The sequence below is a fragment of the Xylocopa sonorina genome, chromosome 11, assembly GCF_050948175.1.
Source record: "Xylocopa sonorina isolate GNS202 chromosome 11, iyXylSono1_principal, whole genome shotgun sequence".
Taxonomy (NCBI): domain Eukaryota; kingdom Metazoa; phylum Arthropoda; class Insecta; order Hymenoptera; family Apidae; genus Xylocopa; species Xylocopa sonorina.
In genome coordinates this window covers 6,766,066-6,790,775 of record NC_135203.1, presented here as the reverse complement: position 1 = coordinate 6,790,775, position 24,710 = coordinate 6,766,066, and the positions used below count along the sequence as shown (strand labels likewise).

Sequence of the window (24,710 nt, the reverse complement as noted above, 5' to 3'; positions counted from 1 at the left end):
TCGAATAATCGGTGTCCGTAGTGGTATATATATTTTCTTATTGTGTAACGGTGATCATTTCGTTAGCTACGCCGCTTTTGACGCGTTAAGGCCTTAGTACGTTAAAATCAGTTGCGTCCGCGCGAATCGCGACTAATCGGGAAACGAGGGATTCCAAAGCGATTCTGTTCATTGCTCGATCGATGGTAACGATCACGATGCCGGAAACGATCGAGTTCCCGCGGGTTCTTCGAAGAGTATATCGCGAGACGAACCGAGAATATCGGCTATACACACGTTCCTCGTTTGAATTCTAATTCGAACTGATTTAAGAGAACTAGAGCCTTAAGCTAGTTGTAAAATTTCCTTAGGTACCTATTGTTTTAACGTATGGATCGTCTGTGTCTGAATGCTCGTATCATTGAACAGACGTTTACGAATAAACGGGAGAGCGACACGCTCCTCGACGAAATCTGGCGACTGTGCGAGCTGTCTCCGCACTTTACTCTTTTTAACAAAAAGAAAGAATGAAAAAAAACAAACAAACAAACGAAAAGGAAACATAAGAGAGACTAGCACGGAACCATGTGGCGTGCGTCTGTTGATACGTTTCATGGATTTATTAAAAAGAATCACAAAATGTCTTTCTAGCTAGTATAGTAACGGTAATTAAGAACTTGCTGATTCCACGTTCTCATGGCTCATGGCGACACAATAAAGAATAACAATGAACACTACACTATTACAAATATTTATTATAAATAAGATATAACAAAATATAAAGGATAAATATATTATATTGAATTAATAATGATTGAACGCGCGAGATGAAATTTTTTGGTACAATAAAATGAAAAGATTAACGTTGTTCAGATTATTTCCTCCTGAAACTGTACGTCTCCCGAAAGCTAACAATTCTACGTGTCTTTTCATACAATTTTACAGTATTCATTTATTACAATTCACGATTTAGAGCGTTCAGTTGCTATTTAAATCTTAATTAACGTGTAGCGATCAAGTAAAAGGTAGCCATGGATCAAGTGGAATTAAGTTCCATATAAAGTCGTCTCGTTTGTAAATTTTACAATTGACTGCCATAAGAATGAATTCTATTTTATCGAATTATATATCTACGGATATCCTACTACTGATACTGTCAGAATAAGGATACGCACAGTGTTTTTAAATATTATATGTGCAAACGTGCGTGTGTATGTGTATGTGTGTCAGTCGAATATATATATTAACACCTTATCTACGAACTACGTCATAGGTAAAGTGTCAATTAAATAAATTGTACAAAATACCTTCAGAAAATCCAAGATACTTGATATTTAGTGGTAACTTTGTTTTTATCAAGTATTATATATTCAAATTTATCGACAAAGAAGGATTTCTGTAAAATTATTCAACGTGCCGCCTTCTATCTGAAAAGTGCTCAAACTGGTCGCACACAATTATTAACAGCAAAGTGAACTACTCAAGAACTACTAGTGTCATCTCTGCAAAAAGTAATAAAACTATTACGCGACTAGTTTCAGTGCTTCTTCAGAAGATGACGCTAGTAGTTTTCAGTAGTTTACTTCGCTGTCGATAACGCTGTGCGACCAGTTTGAGCACTTTTTGCAGAGATGGCGACAGGGGTTCTAGAGTAGGGTTGGTACCATCTGTCTCACTCTTTCTTATAGCTTTCTAATATATCTTTCTCTCTCTCTTAACCCTAAAGCGGGAGATATCTTCCTATTCAATGAAAATTAAGAAATTTCTATATTTAATCAGCAGTACTCTAAAATTCTGTAATTAAGATGAGAGAGAATAGCAGAGAGATGGAAAGAAAAGCGGGAACAAAGTCAGGAAGGCAATAGATGCGTGATATATATTAAATTTTTATCGATATTCGTTATTTTTAGGGGAATTGTTATATTCTCTCTGTAAATATACCTTAGACTATTTAATTGCATCCATAAATGGAAGAAATACTATATCATAATTATTTGTATTATATAAAACTTAAGCGTTATTGTAATCTATTGGACACTTCATTAGTTTCATTGTAATTTATTGTATATTTCAGTAGTTTTATTGTAATTCTAGTAAAACGAATAATGAAGATATTCTGTATCGAAATGAAAGTCTCGAATTTGTATTCTTTATCTTGTAATCTAACTTGTGTGTATGCAGCTACACGCTGGTCGTTTGGCGTCTAACGCATGCACCTATCATCTGCTACTGCATTAAATTAAAAAACGCGGTCAATGGCCCGTGCAATTAATCTCCTGGGCACTAGGTGGCTAGGACAATTGACCTTTCTCGCAAGTAATAGTTGAAACCATAGTGCTTATAAGGGAAACATGCGTCTATGAAATCAGGCGATACTCTTCGCAGATGTGAGGAACTGTCGTCTCCTTTTTGGATACGTCTAGGAGAAGTTGATTTCGTTCTTTCGAAATCCTTCGAATAGACGCTCTTTACGCAATAGTAATCCTGCTCCCTAGCGTTCCAACCCCTATCGATGGCTGTGATCCCCAGGATATGCTTACAACCCTTCTGCAATTGAACCCTTGCGACACCCCAGCCCTGTACCCTATGCCCCTGCCCCACAAAAAACCCTGATCTTCCTTCAAGAACTACATGGAAGATCCTACACAGCTTTACAATGAAGATTTCACCGAGGGATACATCTTACAGAAGAAGGAAATGAAAAAAGTGTGTTTTAGTGTCCTAGTGTTTTATAGGTGCAACAAGTGTAATAATTAAGTGTTGTAATAAAGTGTTGAAATAAAAATATATGTAACAATGAAATATTGTAATAAAATGTTGTAATAAATATATTTGTAACAATGAAATATTGTAATATATATATGTAACAATAAAATATTGTAAAAAAGTATGGAACAATATAATGTAAAGAATATACGACAATAATATGTATAATTTAATTGATTTCATTGTAATTTATTGTATACTTCAGTAGTTTTATTGTAATTTATTGTATATTGTCTGCTTTACGTTAAGAGAGAAAGAGAGAAAGATATATTAGAAAGCTACAAGAAAGAGTGAGACAGATGGTAGCGACCCTACTCTGAAACCCCTGGCGCCATCTCTGTAAAAAGTGCTCAAACTTCTCGCACAGCGTTATCGACAGCGAAGTAAACTACTGAAAACTACTAGCGCCATCTCCTGGAGAAACACTGAAACTAGTCGGGCAATAGTTTCACTACTTTCCACAGAGATGGCGCTAGTAATTTATCAGTAGTATACTTCACTGTCGATATCCCTGTGCGACCAGTTCGAGCCCCTTTCGGAGAGACGATGGCACGTGTAATAATCGCACAGAAATCCCTCCTTATCCACCAGCGATTTACCTTCCGCACACGTTTCAATTTGCCAAGAAAATAGTTGAAAATATAAATTTCCCTCTGTTAAATATTTGCAAATATCCAGGTAACGAATAACAGCTTCCAATCGTTCGAGTTTACATACAAAACTATTCTTCTCGTTCGTTCCTAGTCTCTCACTTTATCAACGAACGATGCTCGCCTTTTACTATCACCGTAAAAAGTAATTACTACATCCAAACTTTCTATAAATTCTCCAAATACCAGCCATATCACTTCTCTACTTGTAGATTAATAAAACTCAATTAAATATATAGGAAAAAGCTAGCGACTCGACCGATCATCGGACGATACGCAGCCATATGTAAGATCGAAGCGACGTCGAGTCGGTTCCAGCACTCCAGTCGTGTCAGAACCACCGTGCGGTGCGGACGTCTCTCGTTCGACCTTCCTCGCCTCGTTGTCGTGTGCACACGTACGCGCGTATATATCAGTGTTACTCTCTGGCCAGTGTTTAACCAGCACCGTTTCCGATACGATTCGACGTGGTGGATCGATTCCAGCCGCGAATCGGACCCTGGTGGACGCTGGTGATCCCGTGCAGAAGGGGAATCACGGGCATCCGTGACACGTACGTGGGAACGAACTATAACCGGGCGATCCCGGACAGTTTCGCCTTTTCCGTGAGGCGCGTCCGGCGGGATAGCGTGCTCGAAATATTTCTGCCCGTTCGTGGAGGTGTTCTCCGGCACTCTGAAACCGGTGCGATCGCCGGCCACGGGTAACTGCGACGAGCCAGCTCGTTCAACGCACGGTGCACCAAAACTGTTGGGGAACGAGCACAGGCGGCGAGAACGTGAGTAAACACGTTTTTTTTCCCTTCCCACTCGCAACGACGATAGTACAAAGTACGAGCCTCCTCGTTGGCTACTGTTCCCGTTCACGTTTCCAATTTCCTCCGCGCGATCGACAACGATCGCGCGTTTCTCGTTCGCGTTACTCTCTTCGTTGGGCCCTCGTTATTTCGATAGGTCAGACCCGCGCACAGAGCGCGGACCCATCGAGGAACGCGGTCCCAACGATTGTGCGCGAGACACGTATCAATAAAGTTTAAATGGATCTGTCAACGAAGCATGGGAACGGGCGTTTTTCACCACGCTCCGCGACGGCTCCGCGCGCACCCGCCTAAATCGAGTGCGCGGTTCGATCGTCCCTAATAAGAAATCGCGCCGTGGACTTTTTATTAGGCGTCAGCTGACGGTATTCAACGACGATGGTTCTTCAGCTGGCTTCGTTTTTGCGGTCGCCACGATGCTCGTTTACTTCGCGTTCCCGACGCTCTGTCGCGGGTACGTTGTTATTGTTATTTGTACCGTGCGAGCGTACGATCGATGGGATCGTAATACCTTTTACTTGTCCTCGTCTGTTGGTCGTCGATTTAACGTATAGCGAGCGTTAAAAGGCGAACGAAAACGTGGCTTCGGATCGACGCGTTCCTCGAAAAGTGGCGAGCGTCCAGTCGACTCGACGACGCTTCGCCGCCGCTTTTGTTGACAATTATCGCGTGGCAGTCGAACATTCGGTCGTTTCCTCGCTCGCGGTTCACACATTAACCGTTGATAAGAATCGCGCGCGGCGCGTGCACGTTATTTGCATCGCGTTTCGCGAGTAAAAACCTGCACGTAACCGCGGGCCACTGACTTCCTCCTCCGCGTCCGCCCGTCGTTTCGACGCGCACCTTTCTCGCGAGGGATCGCAGCCAGTGCACACACCAGTACCGTGCATATTGTTACGTCACCAGTACCGAGTTTCTATTATTAGTTTTATTTCGATGCGAAACGGATATATCGTGTTATGGATCTCGCCGCGCGCGAATCTCGCTAAGGTTAACGACATTTCGCGCGGCTGCCTCGCTGACGGAGTTTCGCTTCGTTCTACACTCGAGTTTTCGATTCGCGACCAACGATCTATCGATATCGAGGAACGGTTTTGCGCGGTCTCGAGCGTCTCCCGTGCGTACGTCGACGACAACCGGAAGCTGCTTCGATTCAGCATCGGCCACGAAGGTCGCGAGCGTGCGAGAGTTTAACGACGAACTCTTTCGCGAGAAATTGTTTCTTTTCAGACACTGAAAGAGAACGATAATCGCTTTTACGTTGTACTAAAGTGTCTGTCTCTTTTAAATAAATACAGACGCAAACTATAAGTGTATTTATGAGTTGTGTATTATTGTAGTGGAGTTATTGTAAGAGGAATATTTTAGAAGCGTTCAGTGAGAGGGCCTTAGCAAGGTTTTAATGAAACGTTCTATTTTTCACTTCGTAGGGTGATAGCCTCTTTTTAGTCGAGTTCGTCGACCCGTCGGACAAGGTCACGTAACTTGAAGACCACGCTGCGTTTTTCATTTATCACACTTTCTCGTAACAAGGCAGCCACCTCTTCCGGTCTTTGATTCGTCTTTCGCGTCGAATACGATGCGTTCCATCTTGTTCTACGTCTGTAAACCGGGGAACAAAAATTCGACTAGCACGCGATTATGCTTCGCGTCGAATTTGAAGCATCCGGAAGGCCTCGAATGCCCAAGAAACCGTTCGAATTCCACGAATTCGTCTATCGAATCCTCGTCTCCTGGATGAATCGATCTACCCTCGAATTTCAAATACTCCGCCCATTATTGTTCCATCCCAATTCGTCCGTTACGTCCGTCTAATTAACTGTTCGTATCACTGTTCCCAGGGATTGTCTCCAGCTCTGAAAATACAGCGCGCCTCGCGGAAGAGCCGATGAGCGGCCTTGAAACGTCCTGTCGGATTCCCCTCCACGGATTTCAAACGACCTACTTCCACCTTTCCCCCCACGGCGTTTCAATTTCTTTCACCGGCGAATTAAAAATACGGCTCACCTCGCGCAATGTCTTCCCTCTGGCGCGCGTGCACGCGCGTTAGAAATATTTATATCGTGGATGCGCATCGGTGTCGCCGTTAAATCGATCCTCGATTCGCCCTCGACGCGTGAGACGCGGCTGTCGAGGGCGAGTCGTCGGGGTGAGACGGTGAAAACGGAACCAGAACGAATAATAATAATAATAATAATATAATAGCAACGATGATAATGGTAAAAAGAGGAGGCGAGGAAACCTTGCTGGAAACTGAGCTTCCTAGCGAGCGAGTGGTAACGCGAGACGCGGGGTCTCGTAATTTTATGAAAACTATATTCTCGTCGAAACGGAATAGGCTTTTGTTGTTACGCAGGGGAATTGAAAAGCGCGCGCTACGAATGGAGAGAGGCCAAGGTGCACCGGATTCAAATCCGTTTAATTGTCGCGCTATTTAGCCTAGCTCGCGTTACGAGAGAACTCCCGTGAAATTTTGACCGTTGTCGCGGGTAACTGGGCTTTTTCGTTAATTCAACGACTCGATGGAGCGAGCTCCGATACGCCTCGTGCCTTTTATGGGGGAAGCTATGAATTTGTAAATTCACTTCTCGAGCCAGCGAGCAAGCTTTAATGCTCGACTGGCCACTGGTTAAGCGGAAGAATTTTCGTCGACGATCGGAAATATTTCGCGAGCCTCCAGTCAAAGGAACTGTGTATTTTGTTGTACTTTTTATGATTAGCGATATAGGAATAGCTGAATTTTTAATTTGAAAAGTGGCGCATAATTTAAAGGAGCCAACGACGCGTAGTATTCGAACGACGCGAGAAACTTGTAACAATTTAAAATTAAGATACGCGCGATAAAGGGGAATTAATTATTCGAAGCGATAGCGATCGCGTACGGCAAAGTTGGAACAAGGTATAAGATCTGTGTCGTGAGAATAATTATGAGCCGCGCGGCGTATCGAAACCCGATTGCCTGGCCGTTTTCAGTCGCAGAAGGTTGAGACGCTTTTTGTCCGTCGCGGGCCACGAATTTTAAACGAGAGACTGAAGTTCGAAACGAAAAGGAATGGCGAGACGCGCGATCTTCGATCTCTCGTGAATAGAGAAAAAAGGAACGGGAAACCATCGAGTGGCAATAAAGGGGGACGAAAAAAAAAGCGGACACGCAGATGTTTCTTTTGTTTCCTCGTCGGATGTCCCAGCGATGGAACAATAATCATCAATTGACTGGCAATACGATCTAATGAAACCGCACGGATGCGCTGGCGACGTCTATTGAAATCGTAAGCTGGTTCGCGGTGCGCGATGTTCAAGCAAATATCTTTATCAATTTTCTATTTCCACATAGTTTGCGAGAAACGCTGGCGCGTTTATTTTTCCTCGTTCTGGTGCAGTCTGGGAAATGCAGGTGCAAGAAATAATTAGAGAGAGGATCGATAAATCGTGACGCGTCGATGCGAGGATATGTTTGATTGATAATTATCGATCCGTCGACGCCATCCGAAGTTACGAGCCAGCTCGCGCGATTCCAGCGAGAGACGCGATGCAAATTGAATATTGCTCGACGATACGGGGAAAAAAGAGGAGGATAAAAAACCGTCTCATGAATATATCGCAGCGCGGCGCGAAGATAAATGATAGCGTGTGTAAAATTCCATTTAATCGCGGATTCGACGGACGATCATCCGCTTTCGCGATGCATCGAGAAGACGAGAGAGAGAGCCGATTCTTCGAGGCTTGTATGCCTCGCGATTCTTTTATGCGAACCGAAGCGAACATATCCGAGCAGTCTGTCTTTCAGACGGAAACGTCCACGTTAACGGGCCGCGAACAATTTGCGAGCGAGCCATTTCCATATAGAAGAGCATCTCCTCGCTTCGAAGCGTTACGAAATCGTATTAAAAAACAGAAAAAAGAGGAGGACTCTGCTCTGTCTCGTGGAGGAGGGAATTTCGTTGCGTTATTCAAGTTTAAACGCGATAAAGTACGATTTACAACGAGCATCCCGCGGATTCTGGTTGTTTCCACTTTTTTCTCGAGGAATTCAAGCAAGAAAAAGGATACGATTTTAATTCTTGATTCACGTATTTGTCAGGTCGTCGAGGTGACGGAAGGTTAACGCGGTTTTTAGTTACGATTAATTGCACGTCGCGAATCGTTTAATTGCACCGCTGTTTCGTGGTTCGCACGTGGCCGGCGAGTGATTGAAGTGATTGAAATCGCGAGGATGGAAAGCTAGCCGGCTATTTAAATTTCCCCCTGTATATAAGTTTCACTGTAAACAGTCGTAGCGACATTTAACGAGGCAAGAGACTGAATGAGAGCCAAACTGGTTTCCGCACCGCTGGCTACGAGCTCGTAATCAATTGCAGTGCCTAAGTTCGTTCAATTTTCATTAACGCGAGCGATCCGTCGCGATGAAATTTATGCGAGCCGCGTTTTTCGCGGCTGTGATTACTCGATCGCTCGCGTACGAACTCGTTACCGTCTCTCCGTGTAATTTCTTCGTTCTCTATCGCGTTATCGTTAATCGTCCAATCGAAATATCGATCTGAAATAAATATTATACGCTCTGCATCCGTGAGTCACGCGAGTCTGCGAGCTCGAGCGCGGTCTTTTTTTTTTTCAATGAATGAACACACCAGAAATAGACGATCGCGGTCGTGAATGAGGTAACACGCATTTTCCTACGTACAAGGAAGTCGAACGTGGCTGTAGCCGCCGGTTCGATGGAGAAAGTACCGCGCGGACGGTATTGTGGGACAGTTTGAACGTGGTTCGACAGAGCACTCGGAAATTCCGTGATCAGGGAAACTGTAATGCACCGTGCGAAACAGTCGAGAGGCAAATTAACCATGGGGAGGCTTCCACGTTTAAAATTGCTAGGAACCTCGAAGACGTTTTGCAATTGTTGCATCTCGAACTTCCAAGCGTCGCAACGGCGCTGTTTTTCTACTTATCGGTGGAGAATCTTGCGTTATTGTCGTTGCGTCTATTCTTACGAGTGTCCAGCGTAAATTTGGCTCCTCTTGTTAAACAGCTGGCACTTTTAACCGTGAGAAAGACCTGAGAATTTCAACTTTATTTCTCTTCGCGAGCGACAAGAATGCGAACGAGGTTCGTTGGCGAAACGATAATCCAGTGAAATCACTAACTCGACACGACGCATCTCTAATTTCGTAATCCGTGTTCGAAGCGGCAATCAGCCACCTGAGAACTGTTGATTCTCGAGGACGGTGCTCGTATAACGTCCACTGATGGAAGCAAATCATAATACCTTCCGGTGCGCGTCTTTGCGCGGCGAAATAGTCAGGCCAGAGCTACGAGCGATTTAATTGCACGACAATGCGTCGACAAATTGCCGGATGACGCTGTCCGAACGATAGAAACTCGCTACGCGATGGACGCTGGGCGATCGTTCTGTTCGATCGACCGTCGAATCGAGACGAGGCATAGAAATCGATTCGTTATATCCCTATCGCGCGACAGGAATATCGAGAAAGGATCCTGGTCGAGGTCCAAGCTTAAGAAGCATAAAATCGATGTCTCTTAAGATGAACTGTGGAGCACAATTCGCTCAGAATCATTGCAAAAGCAAAGAAGACATTTACTACTCTTTTGTTTACAATGTTTTGAATGGAGAGACTCGTAAAACGCAGCTACAGCTGGAATTCGACTGCGTTGTTATCCCCCTCTCCATCTTCGCTTACCCCATCAATTGCTATTTAAGTTTAATCCTTTGCACTTTAAATTATTTTTCAATTTCGTCGCCAACAACTTCTCGCTAATTAAAATGTTCCACTTTGAACATTTACTTCGAAGGGCAGCCCTCGACTGCCGCTTCCAAACAATTTCGCTTACCGATTCTATCGAATATAGCTCTGAAACTTTGTTGTAATTGGCAAAGGAAGACTCGAACGCCAAGCGGTCTCGTCCTCTTCGCATGTTTCGTCTTCTAAAACGCGAGCTACGCGAACGGCGAGTTTTGGAGTGCGCGAGATTGAAAGGGTTCAGCGGGGATCGATCGTTTCCGAACAATCGCGGATAGGAATCTGATTACGCGTGAATCGAGGGCCCGGATTCGAGCGGATCCCCGTCCCGCGCGTGGCACAGAAAACTCTGTTAAAGGTAGTTAAGCGAGGGCAAACTGGTTTAAACGGCGATCGAAGCGGGGAAGAGAAAAGTCGTTCCTTGATCGCGCATTCTTCGACCGAGCAAAGAATGCCGTGGCTATCTCTGAAAATAAACTGACCTTCAACCTTAGGCTCGGGTGTAAACAGCTCGGGTGCGAGCTCGGTTTTGCAGAAGAAATCGATGATGATACTGTTCCTGGCCATGGAAGCCACGGCGGGTACGTTTGCACAGCGCGGAGGAAGATTTAACGAGGTACACACTTGAACGCGATCGGAGGATTACCAACCGTTGGATACGCGGTAGAAATGTTTGCACGCTCGCATTAAAATATGGTCGAACTATCGTTGAATAAATTTGCGGATTAACTTCGACGCGGTGGGACAACCGAAGAATTAAGACCAAGTCTCCCTCGCCTAACGAATTTCGAGTTCAATTTCAACCACCTGCCGGCTTCGTTCAAGAAAATTGGCGAAGTTTCGCCGGGTGTGGATTGTAAATTCCATCCAGGAAGAAACGAAATGGCGATAGAGAAACTTGCGCGACTGGATGTCGAATAGATTTCCGAATTAGCTTTGATACCGCGCGGAGGAACGTAAACTATCGTTACTCCCGAGCGCTGTTCAGAAGTTTCGAGTCGCCATTTCGGTTGATGGCGTTTAATTCAAATTTAAGGACTCGCTAAGTCTGACGGAGAAAATTGGGAAAGTTTGGTTGCTCGCGTAGCGTGAATTCTGCTCGCAGAGGATGATGGGCTACGCGTATTTCGAGTCGTGCGCCACTTGTTAACCTCGCAGTGCCGTTCTGTGGAGATATCATCGTATCTTCGCTCGAGTCCGTGGAACGGGGAAGAGGAAAAATATGGCTGGTTCATTTTTCATCCCCCGAACAGCAGTCTTGAAGGACAGGTTCCGTTTGCGGGGAGGAAATACGGGGCGAACCAATTTCCTTCGTATCATTCTCGCAGTGGATTCAGTTGGACAGGAGAAAGGTGGCAATTTCCATCGCGGGATCCAGTTTAGGCTGACCCATTTCAGAAGGAGACGGGATGCGCGTCGACAAGCGGTCGGAAGTCTCCGGGGGCCGCAAAAATCGCGGCTGAAATTGCCACTGGATGGATGTAATCGTCGCTGGAAATATAGCTGACAAATTGCAACCCAGCCAGGCATGTTTAATCCGTCCCGTTTATTCGATTGGGAAACGCGATTTATCGTTCCGGTTTTCTTCCTGTTTACGAATCGTTTCACGGCTGGACGGCTGGTCGACAAATAATTTGCCGATACAGATGGTAAATAACCGGATTCATCGCTGGGAACGTATTCGTTTCATTTTTATCGCTCCGTAAAAACGTAATAACGTGGCGGTCGTAAAAATTGTATCTTCCCCGTGAATAATATCGCTCGTGCAATCAGAGGCACATTTTTGGACACGCAAAATCGGTGAAACGCACTCGCGAGAATCAGCACATTCGACTCGAGTCCCACGCGCGATACCCATCGAGAACACTCGAATACCACGTCAATGGATCAATCAAAGCTCGAAAGATATTTGAAGTAGATCTAAAGCACGCGAAGCGATCGATGATCGGACGTGCTCGATTCTTCGACGAGATAAGCCTCGAACTGTTAGAAATTTCACGTGCACGCTATCAACGGGCACGCTCAACTTTCCATCACGGAAATCTAACAACCGTAACTCCTCTGTCTCTAATCTCCTCCTAACCGTATCTCCGAATCTTCCACCGACGAAACACCCATCGCGCCCTCTGTTTGATTTCCGTCTGGAGTAACGATCGTTTCTGTCCTGTTCTCCTCGTAGGTGTAGCCATGAATAATTCACTCGGCTAAGAGGCTGGAATTTCTCCGACTTTGAGCAAGCGTGAGAGATTCGAGAACAACAGAGTCAAGATGGGCGAGATCCTTGGCTCCGCCAGCTTCCTCCACCTGGGCGACATCGTCAGCCTCTACGCCGAGGGGAGCGTCTCCGGGTTTCTTTCCACCCTTGGGTAAGTTGAATATTCATTAAACCGTTACGGCTAATTGGCATACCTCCATCGCGACGAAACTCCACTGGTCGGGTTCGTTATTCCGCGATAAAAAGCTCGACTCCATCCCCTTCGCTGAGGGGGTTGGCGCGAGCGTACGAAACAGCGGAGAACGCGGCAATAATTAATGAATCCGTGGATCTCTGGCAGGATCTGCGATTGTTTGATCAGTCGAGTGGGACAGGACGCGTTCTAATAAAGATGGGTACCAGTGGCTTTTGGAATTTACGTGAGACACCACACACGAGTCTTACGGCTCTATCAATCGTTTTCGTCGGATATACGAGTTTCCACAGAGTTTTGGGGATTCGAGAAAATTCTGGGGATTTTGGGATGGTGATTAGTTTACGATAAGAGCGTGGATCGTGGCTTAAGTACGCGTAGATGAAAGGGAGAGGGGAATGTAGGATTTCATCCCTTTGCCCGGAGGGTCTCCTAGTTGGATTCATCAATAAAGCTTTAGCGATCGAGACGACTGTACGTACAGACATCGAACACGGACGAAAAGGATTTCTGCTGGTGGCAAATGATTAATCTCGTGTTAACGAACAACGAATCAGATTCGATTTCAGATAGCCTTTATCGTTTTGTTCATTTATTTATACCGGGCTCGTTGTACGGTATTATGTAATGCGTCAGAATATGAAGCACACTTGTGCTCGTGGTGCGAACGAGTAACCAAACGGATTATTATCGCACATGATCATTTTCATTAATATACATTATCGTTTTCAGGTTTGCCAAAAAAAAAAGATCGTGACGTGCGAAATTCGTGTCGATGTTATCCGTTGGAAAAGAAACGCGCTCGAGAGCCTCGAGCAGGTTCCGACGCTACCGCATATTTATTCAGATAAAGCGTACATTTCTCGACAGAAATCGAGAGATCGATCGAGCTCGTTTCGTCCATTCATTCGGAAGATGAAATTTCTTGACGACCCGCAACGGGGGTGGCGAAGCGTTCGATACATTTTCCCAACCCCTTTCATTCTCTTTTTTCTTTTCTAGATAGAAATCACCATACTCGTGGGACATCAATCGCATCAGCCTGCTCCGATCTCGACCACTTATCTGGCTGTTTCCATTTCACGCTCGATAATCCATTTCCTTATCCACGCCGCCTTCTTACGGGCGGGGAGGGGAGAGCCGGTTATTTCAATAATCTTAATATACACACTCTGTTCCGAACTATTCTCCGCGATTAACCTCCGCGGCGATTAGATATTCAAGGCAAATACTGATATCTCCCGCTCAGAATTCTTTCGACTCGTTGTTTGCAACAGCAAGTCGCTCGAGACCTATTGCACCCGAATTTTACACGTAGAATTCGTTCAATTATATTTTTCGCTAATGGGATACAAGCACCTCTCGGTTGAATTTAAACAGGACACCTTAACTGAAATATGACAGAGCTGTTCCCGATCGTAACAGCGATTGCGCGTTAATTTTCTTTTCGCTCGAATACTGGTTTCAGCAGGAAAAAGTCCGTCCGTGTAAAACAGGTGTTTGCATACGTAATTCCGCTCTCAGACTGCACCGTATCGAAGGGAAAGTACGTGTTATAGATTAAAGTAAACGATAATGCTTCAGTCCTGTGACTCCGCATGTGTCTCTGCACCCAGACTAAAGCAAATATCCCAGAAATCGAACAGGGAGTAATTATTTTTTATAACACAGTTTCCATATAACGCGACGTCAGAATTGGTGCTCTGAGAATGCAATTTTCACGCGACGCGACAAGCTGATTTATATTTTAATTACTTGTGAGTTTCTTGTAGCGCGGTTCCCGTACAACGTGGCACACGAATTGATCGCGTTATAGGAGGGTTGACTGTAAATCCCAGCTCGACGTGGACAGAGTCGCTGCCGTCGAATAAATTCCACCCTTCGACAGGTAGAACACTTGCTATTCTTTGCCAGCTTGTATTATCCGCGCGCTGATGCCTCGTGCCTGCACAAAGATAGTCGACGCGAGTCGATACGCGCGGGTAATAAGGCGATCGCTTTGTGATCGACCCAGCCTGTCCTCCACCCGGCCGCGTAGACTTTTCAAAGGGTATCACCGCCTATTGACGTTAATGTGCATCTTCGAGCCATTATCGGTGAATGCGGCTGGGAGTGAAATAGTCCGCCTGGTAAACAGAAATCGGCTTTCCTTAACCCGTTCGGGACAGAGCAATACAGAACGCATCGCGCGCGCTTTGGAACTAAACTTTGATCGTATCCTCGCGACTGCTCTTTTACTGATCACTGACGATTCAAGTTTGGTAGAAGAGTTCTCGCGAGAGTACCATTTTCACTTAAATTTTGTATCGACGAGCAGCAACGAAAGAATTATCGCTCCTGAAATGTGGTCCTCAGAAAAATGCCTCCTCTCGAACGGTCGAGAATGTTATTCCTCTGTAGATTCAAGGAAATCAATGGTACAGGAAAGTTGTGTGAGATGAAATCTTTATTGGCTACGTTTCCCGGCCGAGGGAAAGCGGTGAAATTTCGCACATGGTATCCTCGGCTATTTTGCGATATCGTGTAACGATTTCTAGGTCGAAAGCCCTGTATTTTTAGATGAATTGTGGGAGCTTCGTAGAGAGACAGTCGTACGTTCCTCGATTTCTTTGAATTTCCAGCGTTACAATAGGAGAGTTCACAGAATCGTATGAATAGAGATTAGAATTAAAGCTACCGCCACTGGTTTGATAAAAATAATTCTTATCTCCGCTCCTTTCGAATTAATCATCTTTTCACGGAAAGTCGAAAGGAATGCGTACAAAAACGCTTCAGAAAATCGGGAGAGCGTACGAAAACTATCGATCGCGGTGGTAAATTTGAATAGAAATGATTTTGACACGCTCGATTCCGAGAGCGGTTAATCGTCAAGTCCCATTTAGTTTTCTCGACCACTCGAGAAATAGGTCAGGCACACTTCGCCCACTCCAGCGGCATTCACCGGCATGAATGGCCACTTAAATAAGATCCCGGCGATCGAGTCCCGCGAATCTGGTTATCCGGGCACGGGGAACGGCGAACAGGCCCGTGTACGCAGTTATTATCTCTCTTTGTGGCATCGAACAGCGATAAAACGCCTCCCGTTTAAGTAGCAACGACAGAGAGCAAGTATGCGCGCGGCTTAACGACGATCGCACGCGGTTTTCGCATCGTTCTTTCGACGTTTCGCTCGTCGATCGTTTCTACCATCGAATTTCTTCTTCCATAAGAAATTTTGTAACTGTACACACTTCCAAGTGTTCTACAGAGAGCTAGCTAATTATGCACTTCCTCTATAAACGATCACGACACTTCTTAATCGAGTTCTGAGCTTTGCAATTAATTACCAGTCTTCTTGGAAGGTATCTGAACATTGTACACGAGTAACATCCCTTTTATTAGAACTCTAAAACTTGGCAAAATTTTAAGTATATATTTATACGTGTAATTGAAGTTTCCTTATGAAGAAAATTCAATTATTCCGCAAGACGTGGTTTTAAGAAGGAGAGTATCCGAAAGTTACAACCGCCGCCCTCTGGAACCGCTAATTACAGTTTTTAAGCGCGCTCATAAATCTCGACGGGAGCCGAGAATCATGCACAATGGTATTACACACGGCGCTCGTATTGTTTCCTTGACGCGAATCCACGAGGCACGCGATAATCGAGTCCTCGAGTTCAGCTCGGTTGTTGAAAGAGATCGAATTTCTAAAGACACCTTGCACCCCTCGCGGTGCGCTCGTATTGTATCGCCGTTGGACGTCTGCTGCCTAAATAGCATACGTGGATAACGAGAAGACATAATTTGTACGCGGGTCGCAGCTCGTCATACTAAATCTCCGGTCCCCTGAATGGAGTGTGTCTGCTAATTCCTGTTCTCCGGCAACATCCTGATTGCGCGGGCACTTGTCGTTCTCCATAACAGTGTGCGCGATGCATTAGCTCGGCGTTGCGTACGAAAGGGGTGTAATTAATGTTCGAAACAATCTCTCTGTCCCCGATACGGTTCCTCGACGAAAGTTGACGCATACAAATTACATCAACCCCTTCAGTGCACAAGGGAGCTGCATGTAATTACCCTCGTACGATGATTTCCGCAAGAGATCTTCTTTATCGACCCACCAGCCGTCCATTATGGTTCACCGTAGAATCCCCAGGAAACGTGTTTACGGTGTAATTTCTCGTTTAAACTTTTTTTTCCGTTGCGTAAAGTAGTTACGAGAATCGCGATTCGTTACGCGGATGTGGTGCGAGCATGCACGCGTGTTCCCGCAGTGGAAAACCACCGTTCACCAAAGAGTTAAACCGTTCCTTACGTTTTGTGTTTAGAGGAAAGAATTACACTTCTGGCGATAAGTTTCTTTTATTCTCGAGATTCTTATCGGCTTAAAGCAATATCTATGTTCGCTTGTCAGCAACTATGACGACCGTCGATTCATTGTTGTTTTCCCCGAGATCCGTTTGAGTGTGTTGCGTGCGTGCGCGATCGTTGCACGATCATTTGCGTCAATGCTTAATTAGCCAGATTAGATTGCCGCCGATAGAGAAGCGTTAATCTCTCCTCTGTCGATCGATGTTTCGAAAAATTCATCCCCTGCGAGGAACGTCGCCACCGGCTCTCCCTTCGTCTCCCTCTATTTTTTCCTTTTTCCTTTTTTAAACACGCTGCAAGCTCGCGCGGACGTCGGTAATTCGAACGATCATTGACGAAGTTATTAATAAAATTATCGAGGGCGTGGGACGGTGATTTATTGATCAGCAGGAAATGCACGGAACGCAGCCCAATAACCGTGCCGTGAATTCCCGCAGGTATTCTGGAAATTCATTAACTCGCGGTTTCTGTACACGAGCGTCGTTTCGCCACGCGTCTTGCCCTTGACACTGATCCATCCACGTCAGAAACGATGAATTTTCAGAAGCTTCAAACGCCATCAGCCCTCTATCATCGTCATTCGTCGTGGGAACGTGCATTCGCCAGTTGCAATATTTTCCATTTCATTTCTGATGCTTTGACAGAGCAGCAACCTCGAGCTGCAATAACGGTCCTAATTTAATCACAGCTGTGGACATGCAACGTTGGACGCGACGTCACGTTGCAGAGGACATGGTATCGGCTTTCGTGCCCATCGCACTGGTCGTTTCATCGTTTCCGCGCCATCGTTTATTACGTATCCGAAAGTTCACCGTGGAAATTCGCGCGCAGTGCACGCGTCTTTCGTGTTCGTCGACCTGGCTGATTCATCCTGGTGGCAATCACGCCTTTTAATCGAACAACGATTTCCACCGTGGGTGGAATCCTGCATCAGGATAATTTCTGAATAATCTCTAGAAGATATGCCAGAGGCGGAAATTCCGATGCTTCATAATTCGCTTGCTAAACAGCGAGGTCGCGAGCGAAGCGTGGAGATTCGTCGCCGGTTTTAGCTGGAATTTATTTACTGATCCGTATATTTATTATGCATTTCGAGAACGTTTTAAATTTCATGCTAGGAAGATTTATGGGTGATTTATAAATATCGTTAAACGGTGAAACGTTGATCGATTATCGTATATCGGCTTTTGAAAGCTCATATCGGATGTAAACTATGGGTTCGCGTGGGTACGGATGGCGGCAGCTGTTTTCTGGTCGAGATGCATTTTAAGTACGTCGCGATTTCGTTGCTGCGGAGATTTATGAAGAAGAACGAGGGATTTGGATATTAACGTTCACTCGTCCATTAGCAGCGTGGGTGGCAGTGTCGAGGTTTCGTTTCGATTACGGGCACATCGCGATGGTGTGTTCTCTGCTCTACTCGTTCTCGCAATAAGCAATTACGGATGCTCGTTCGATCGAGTTGAAAATATTCGTAAACTCGCGAGAACAGTCAGAGAGCGTTAATTACTACCCTCGAGGTGCACTGTGCAACCAACAGTGATTTATAGCTAAAAGGGTTTCTTATTTTCTACACTTTATTCATTTATCACGGGAAGTGGATGGACTGGTAACTTCCTGCGACTTCCGGACTCGTTGATTTATGACTACGAGGATATTTATCGTTAAAGGAGGACTTCTATAAGAAAGGACTCTCTAGGAGAATAAGGGATGAAAAATCTACAAGATTGCAACTTCAGAATATTTCAGAAACGACATAGAAAATTGATCGATAATTAATTTGTTCAGTTCTATTGGGATTTGGGGTAAAAGAAAGACTCTTCTATTTAAGTGGTAATTTTATACAAGTTTATTAAATCTGGTGCGAGTTCACATATCTCTGGACCAATTCCACGTGTTAACCTGTCTCATGATAACAGTTAATAAGCAGATTAATTTCGTTTATTCTAATAAATTAAATTGTTTCTAAAACAGAATAAATTCTAAACGAGATTCGCAAGGGATGATGCGTCAGGGGGCGAATGAATTTCATCGAGCGATATTTTCCTCGCCACGAAACCGACTTCAACGGGTGCATTTTACGGAACGCATCAGCCTTCGAGGCAGTTAAAAGAGCTCACGTTCGCGGATGAGAGAAGCCTAAACGCAATCTCGTTAGCGAACTCGGTATTCTATTAGTGACCGACAACAAGCGATGTGGGTACTTACGGGTAGCCGGACCCGGCGCAAGGGTGCGATCGAGCGTCCTCTAACAACTTTCTTTCCCCGCCTTTAATTACTTTCCACCCACAATCGTTCCTTCGATTCTCCGTGACGTTTCGCGTCGCTCGTTAATCTTTCACGCCGCGTTCCACCCTTTCCGTGGGCCGTCGTCGATGCAACATTCCGCGATCAATATGTTTGCTACGTTTCTGTCCGGTTTCTAAACGCGCTTTTGTCGTCCCTAAATAATACCCGCTTCCGTATCCAGCCGCTTCGTTCGTGTCTATACTCGCGTATCGGCGTTTTTCGCCGACGTAACACACGTATAAACGTGAAACTTCTATCACAGGAACGACAGTGGCTGTACAAAATATCTGTACACGTTCCCAGATTTTCCAACGTGGAAGCCTTCCTCGTTTTTGTCGCGTCGACATAAATGCATTCTGACGTTGGATACAAATGGAAGTGCTCCGTAAATTCTCTGAAAGCTACTAGTATTTTCTCTCCGAGTAAGCTCGCAAATTAGTAGACGAATGGGGCGAGAGATCGCCCAGGAGGAAACTCAGCGAAGAGCTCTCCCGGTGTATTTAAGAATCCAGGGCGATCCCGAAAAAAAGTGGCAAAAATTTAGAGCCACTCTCTGACCATACTCCGACGAGCAGTTTTTAAAAAACATACTCTACGCGTTTAAGAAAAATAAATAGAAACACAGGATCTTCCCTTCTCTGGATTCTCCGTGCGCGATTTAAATCGCGCGTTTCATCGAGCACTAAACTCCGTGAGTGCCTCGAGGGAAATCATCGACGGATTCTTTCGCAGAGACTCCCGCTGCTTTAATGCGGCTCAAGTAATTAGAATATCAAATGAACTGTTCTTTTCTTCAGCGTCGTGTATCGTCAGCCTGTCAAGAGCGCAAGTTCCGGCTGCTTCCGAATAAGTAATCCCTGTGCATCGTTGCTCGTACTCGAGAAGTTCCTCGACCCTTCGCGGAGGGTGGCACGGGGAGCGTGGTTCGCCAGACTTGGAGCATCGCGCGGGGAGGAAAGGCGCGTCGTCTCTCCCGTTGGAGGAGCCAACGTACGCGTGCTCGTCCGAAAGTGCAGGAGGAGCGAAAAGCAACGGCGCGAGCGGATATTTCGAAAGATGAAAGCTCCTCTCGACGCTGCGTTGGCTTTAAAGCTCCCGGGAGAGACATGGCCTGCCCCAATATCGATCTGCACGTTGCTTTCGTTCCGCCTGGACCGCGCTTATTCGACGACTGTCTTCCGTTTCGTCGACCTCGTGCTCTTCTTTTGCGAAGAGAAATACCCAGCGCTGGAACCTCGTCGCGCTTCAGATTTTTCGCGAAATTTGAAACACTTTGCGACGCTAGCGGATGCTCGATATCGGACTTTGCCTGGTTTATTAACGACGTTAATGGGGAAATGAAATTTCAGCCGCTTTGTAGATGATTCAAAGTACGAAAGGAGGGGGACGAACGGGGGTAGCTGGGAGACTCGACTCTCTATTATTGGAATTTCCTTTTTTTATCGCAGCTCTTCCTGTTTGTACTGAAATTTCGAAAGTAATAATGTCAATTAAAACGACGTACTAACGAGATACTAAATAAAATGAGATTTTTCTACGAAATATATTATTAATTACCGAAGTTTTTCGAGCAAAAACAGTGGAGAACCGTGTTAGGTTATATATATGCTAATGGAAGGGCTTGTATGTATAATTTCCTGTACGTAATTTTAATTGCTTTCTAGATTGGTGGACGACAGGTGCGTGGTGTGTCCGGAGGCTGGAGATTTATCGAATCCACCGAAGAAGTTCAGAGGTAAGCTATCGGCGTCCCATTGTCGTCGCAATTGTACGTTAATCGTTGTTTAATTGTCTCTCGATACAATTGTTCCGATTCCCGTATCACGTTCGCGTGCGTACTCCTCTCGTTTATTGCATTTAACGGGATTTTTCGGTTTTTCTTTTTGTTTCAAATATCATTTCTAGATTGCCTGTTCAAAATATGTCCCATGAACCGTTACTCGGCCCAAAAGCAATTTTGGAAGGCCGCGAAACAAAGCGCGGGCGGCACCGACGCCGTGCTTTTAAAAAGGCTGCACGTGAGTTGCTTCTAACGAAACCTTTACGCTACAATTAATTCAGCTCACAGCGAAATGAAAAATTCGCTAATACCGGTGTTGTTAAGTGGATCTCGATTAATCCTCGTCGACACGATGAATTTTCAGCATGCCGCCGAGATCGAGAAGAAACAAAACGAGACGGAGAACAAGAAACTGTTGGGCAGCGTGGTGTCTTACGGCAACGTTGTTCAGGTGAGAAAACGACGGTGGTAAAGCGAGACGGAGTGCGTGGCACCGTTTTGTTTTTCTAATATTCCTCTATATATTTTTACATTGTCCCCGTTATGCGAAGCAAATCAATTTACCTTGCGCGGCACGCTTCAAAAGGTCAGCTTTGCTTTAGAACTCAAGGACGCTCCCTTTTATACCAGGAGACCAGCTTTTCCAATTCCGTAATAATGAAAACGTCAACCGATACGTTTCGAGCTGAAACGACGCAATAACGATCCCAATTCCACCTCGCGGATCAGTCGTTTCCAAGTTTCTTTATTTAAACCAGCGTAGCCCGCGTTTTCTTGGCCGCTTGTTCAGGATTTATCGCAAAACCGGCACCGAACGATAACCAGTCGCCAATTAACAGAATCAACTTCCTCTCCTCGTATCTGCGTCGCGTTCGGCTATCGCGCGAGGCATCTCTGGGTGCCCTTACGTTCCTCTACGCGAAATTTCGCGTCCTACGAGACAGGCAACGTCTCCTAATTGGATGCTGTTTCAAGCGTACGATCGAATTATCAATCGAATTCGCTCGATGCTTTTACCGGAAACAACTACGGGAGCCATGGTTGCGCTGCGAAGCGATGGTCGAACGTATTAGCAGCGGAAAGCGTCGTCTACGAACGCCATTAGATGTCTACTTAACGTGATTCAATAAACCAGCGCTGGCTCTTGCCTTTTTCGAGTAACAGGCATACTTTATGGCCTACCGCTTTGCCCGTGAATTATGGCTGTCTTGGAGATCGATGTACCGGAAAGTGATTTTTGCCGTGACTCTTATTACTTACGAGAAGCTTTTCCTTTGATCTCTCGATCGAACAAAAAAGATCTTTGTCCTTGAATTCTGTTAGCACACCTCCCTGGATAATAGCAGAGTACACCGGTATGATCTCATAACTCTGCAACTAAATATCTTGTTTCAGTTTGCCGTCGCACTCGCGGATAATAAAAGAATATTCTAATAAGATTGTTTCAGCATCCAATTCGCGCGTGGTTACAATTGGTGTCAATTCTGAATGCTAATGTCACTTGAGATTTCCTAAGTTCAGCTAAATTCCACGTTCTAGCTGTTGCATCTGAAATCCAACAAATTCCTGACGGTGAACAAGCGGCTTCCGGCGCTGCTCGAGAAGAACGCGATGAGGGTGTACCTGGACGCGAACGGGAACGAGGGTTCCTGGCTCTACATAATGCCGTTCTACAAGCTTCGCAGCGATGGAGACAGCGTGGTGGTCGGCGACAAAGTGATTCTGGAGCCGGTGAACGCTGGAAGACAAGGCCTCCACGTGGCCGCTAATTACGAGCTGAGCGACAATCCCGGCTGCAAGGAGGTGAACGTCGTGAATTCAGCCACGTCCTGGAAGGTGACGCTGTTCATGGAGCACAAGGAGAACCAGGAGGAGATCCTGAAGGGCGGGGACGTCGTTCGATTGTTCCACGCGGAGCAAGAGAAGTTCCTGACGATGGACGAGTACAAGAAGAAGCAACACGTGTTCCTTAGGACCACTGGTAGGACTAGCGCCACTGCTGCCACCAGCAGCAAGGCTCTATGGGAGGTCGAGGTAGGGGGACGAACGTTCGATGATGTATTACGTTTCTGGAGTTCTGCTTTTCATACGATCGGATCGCTGTCAGTCTTGTATACAAAATGTAGAATCGACGATGGTAATCGATAATGATTGATCTTACAGGTTGTGCAACACGATCCTTGCAGAGGCGGGGCGGGCCACTGGAACTCTCTCTTTCGATTCAAACACTTGGCGACTGGTCAATATTTAGCCGCTGAAATAGACACCGACGAACCACGTGAGACCACAAAAGGCAAGCGTGGTAAGATAGATATCTATGTGTAAAGTAGCATCGACGTGTGTCTTCAGGGATAGTATGCACATTTTACTATACAAAATTATGGTGTATCTATGAACGTTGCGGTATGCATGCACGGTAGAGAAGTCTCTTGCATGTATGGGCGACAACTGTTCGTAACGTGTACGTTTCGCGTGTCAGGGGCGTACATGTGAAATGGATGATCGTGGTTTATAGATCCGCCAGGACCAGTGTACAGATTAGTGTCGGTACCGCATAGTAACGAGATAAGTTCCTTGTTCGAGCTGGACCCAACTACCTTGACGAGGGGCGACAGTTTGGTCCCGCAGTCATCCTTTGTCAGGCTACATCATATATGTACGAATACCTGGGTTCATTCGACCAGTGTACCAATCGATAAGGATGACGAAAAGCCTGTTATGTCAAAGGTATCGTCAAATGGCATTAAAATAAAGGGTTTACAGATTTATAATTTCCATCTGGAGAACGGAGGCAATTTTTATTCAACACAGTTTCGTTTCTACGAGTCTTGAAAAAGTCTCTCGCACTCTCCATGTTGCATTCAACGTTACCAATTATTTGTCGAACGTTCGTATCCTTAAATCGAAATCCTGTTACAAGGTGGGCTGTGCCATTAACAAGGAAGACAAAGAGGCGTTCGCGTTGAGGTCCGTGTCGCCCGTCGAGGTGCGAGATCTCGATTTCGCGAACGACGCCTGCAAGGTGTTAGCTTCGATCAGTAGCAAACTGGAGAAGGGCACGATCTCGCACAACGAGAGGCGGGCGGTGACCAGTTTGCTGCAGGACATAGTGTACTTTATAGCCGGACTGGAGAACGAGCAGAACAAATCGGAAGCGTTAGATTTAATCGTCACCAATGCTGTCAGGGACCGACAAAAGTTGTTACGCGAGCAATACATACTTGGACAATTGTTTAAGATACTTCAGGTACGATGGAACTGCCGGGTACTTTCGCGTCACGAATCCTTGTACGCGTGGATTGTTCACGAATTTTATTCGTAGGCTCCGTTCTTGGAGTCTGAGGAAGGCGAGGGACCATTTCTTAGAATAGAGGAATTGAACGATCCACGACACGCTCCCTACAAATATATGTTCCGTTTGTGCTATAGAATACTCAGACTATCCCAACAGGACTACAGGAAGAATCAGGTACCTCATATTGAGACGCGATTCGATTGCGTTTCGAATTATTAGAATCGAGTTCGCTCATTAATTTCACCTCGTAACGCAGGAGTACATCGCGAAACACTTCGCGTTCATGCAAAAACAAATCGGATACGACATTTTGGCGGAGGACACGATCACTGCGTTATTGCACAATAACAGAAAATTATTAGAGAAGCATATAACGGCAGCGGAAATCGAGACGTTCGTTGGACTCGTCAGGAAGAACATGCACAACTGGGAGTCGAGATTTTTGGACTACTTGTCGGACTTGTGTATCTCGAATAGAAAAGCGATCGCCGTGACGCAAGAGTTGATTTGTAAGAGCGTGTTGAGCGAGAAAAATAAAGATATACTTCTGGAGACTAGGTAAAATAGATACGCTTCGTTAAGTAATAGCAATGCTGTTCTCTGTTCTCTGGTACATTATG

At 45.5% G+C, this 24,710-nt stretch overlaps 1 protein-coding gene across 7 annotated transcripts in view; it reads left to right on the top strand.

Annotated features, from left to right (window-relative positions):
- The first annotated feature begins 4,139 nt into the window (after positions 1-4,139).
- The window catches only part of LOC143428708 (inositol 1,4,5-trisphosphate receptor-like), a 34,836-nt gene continuing 14,265 nt past the window's right edge, over positions 4,140-24,710 (top strand). For 5 of the 7 annotated variants that reach the window (XM_076903748.1, XM_076903750.1, XM_076903749.1 and 2 more), the window contains exons 1-11: positions 4,140-4,173; positions 12,148-12,334; positions 20,680-20,750; positions 20,921-21,033; positions 21,160-21,246; positions 22,335-22,829; positions 22,959-23,097; positions 23,311-23,522; positions 23,716-24,042; positions 24,118-24,264; positions 24,347-24,648. In XM_076903748.1, the coding sequence (XP_076759863.1) occupies positions 12,237-12,334; positions 20,680-20,750; positions 20,921-21,033; positions 21,160-21,246; positions 22,335-22,829; positions 22,959-23,097; positions 23,311-23,522; positions 23,716-24,042; positions 24,118-24,264; positions 24,347-24,648 (1,991 nt within the window). In that variant the 5' untranslated portion in view covers positions 4,140-4,173; positions 12,148-12,236. The remainder of the gene's footprint in view (positions 4,174-12,147; positions 12,335-20,679; positions 20,751-20,920; positions 21,034-21,159; positions 21,247-22,334; positions 22,830-22,958; positions 23,098-23,310; positions 23,523-23,715; positions 24,043-24,117; positions 24,265-24,346; positions 24,649-24,710) is intronic. The other 2 variants (XM_076903751.1, XM_076903746.1) reach the window with 1 other exon arrangement.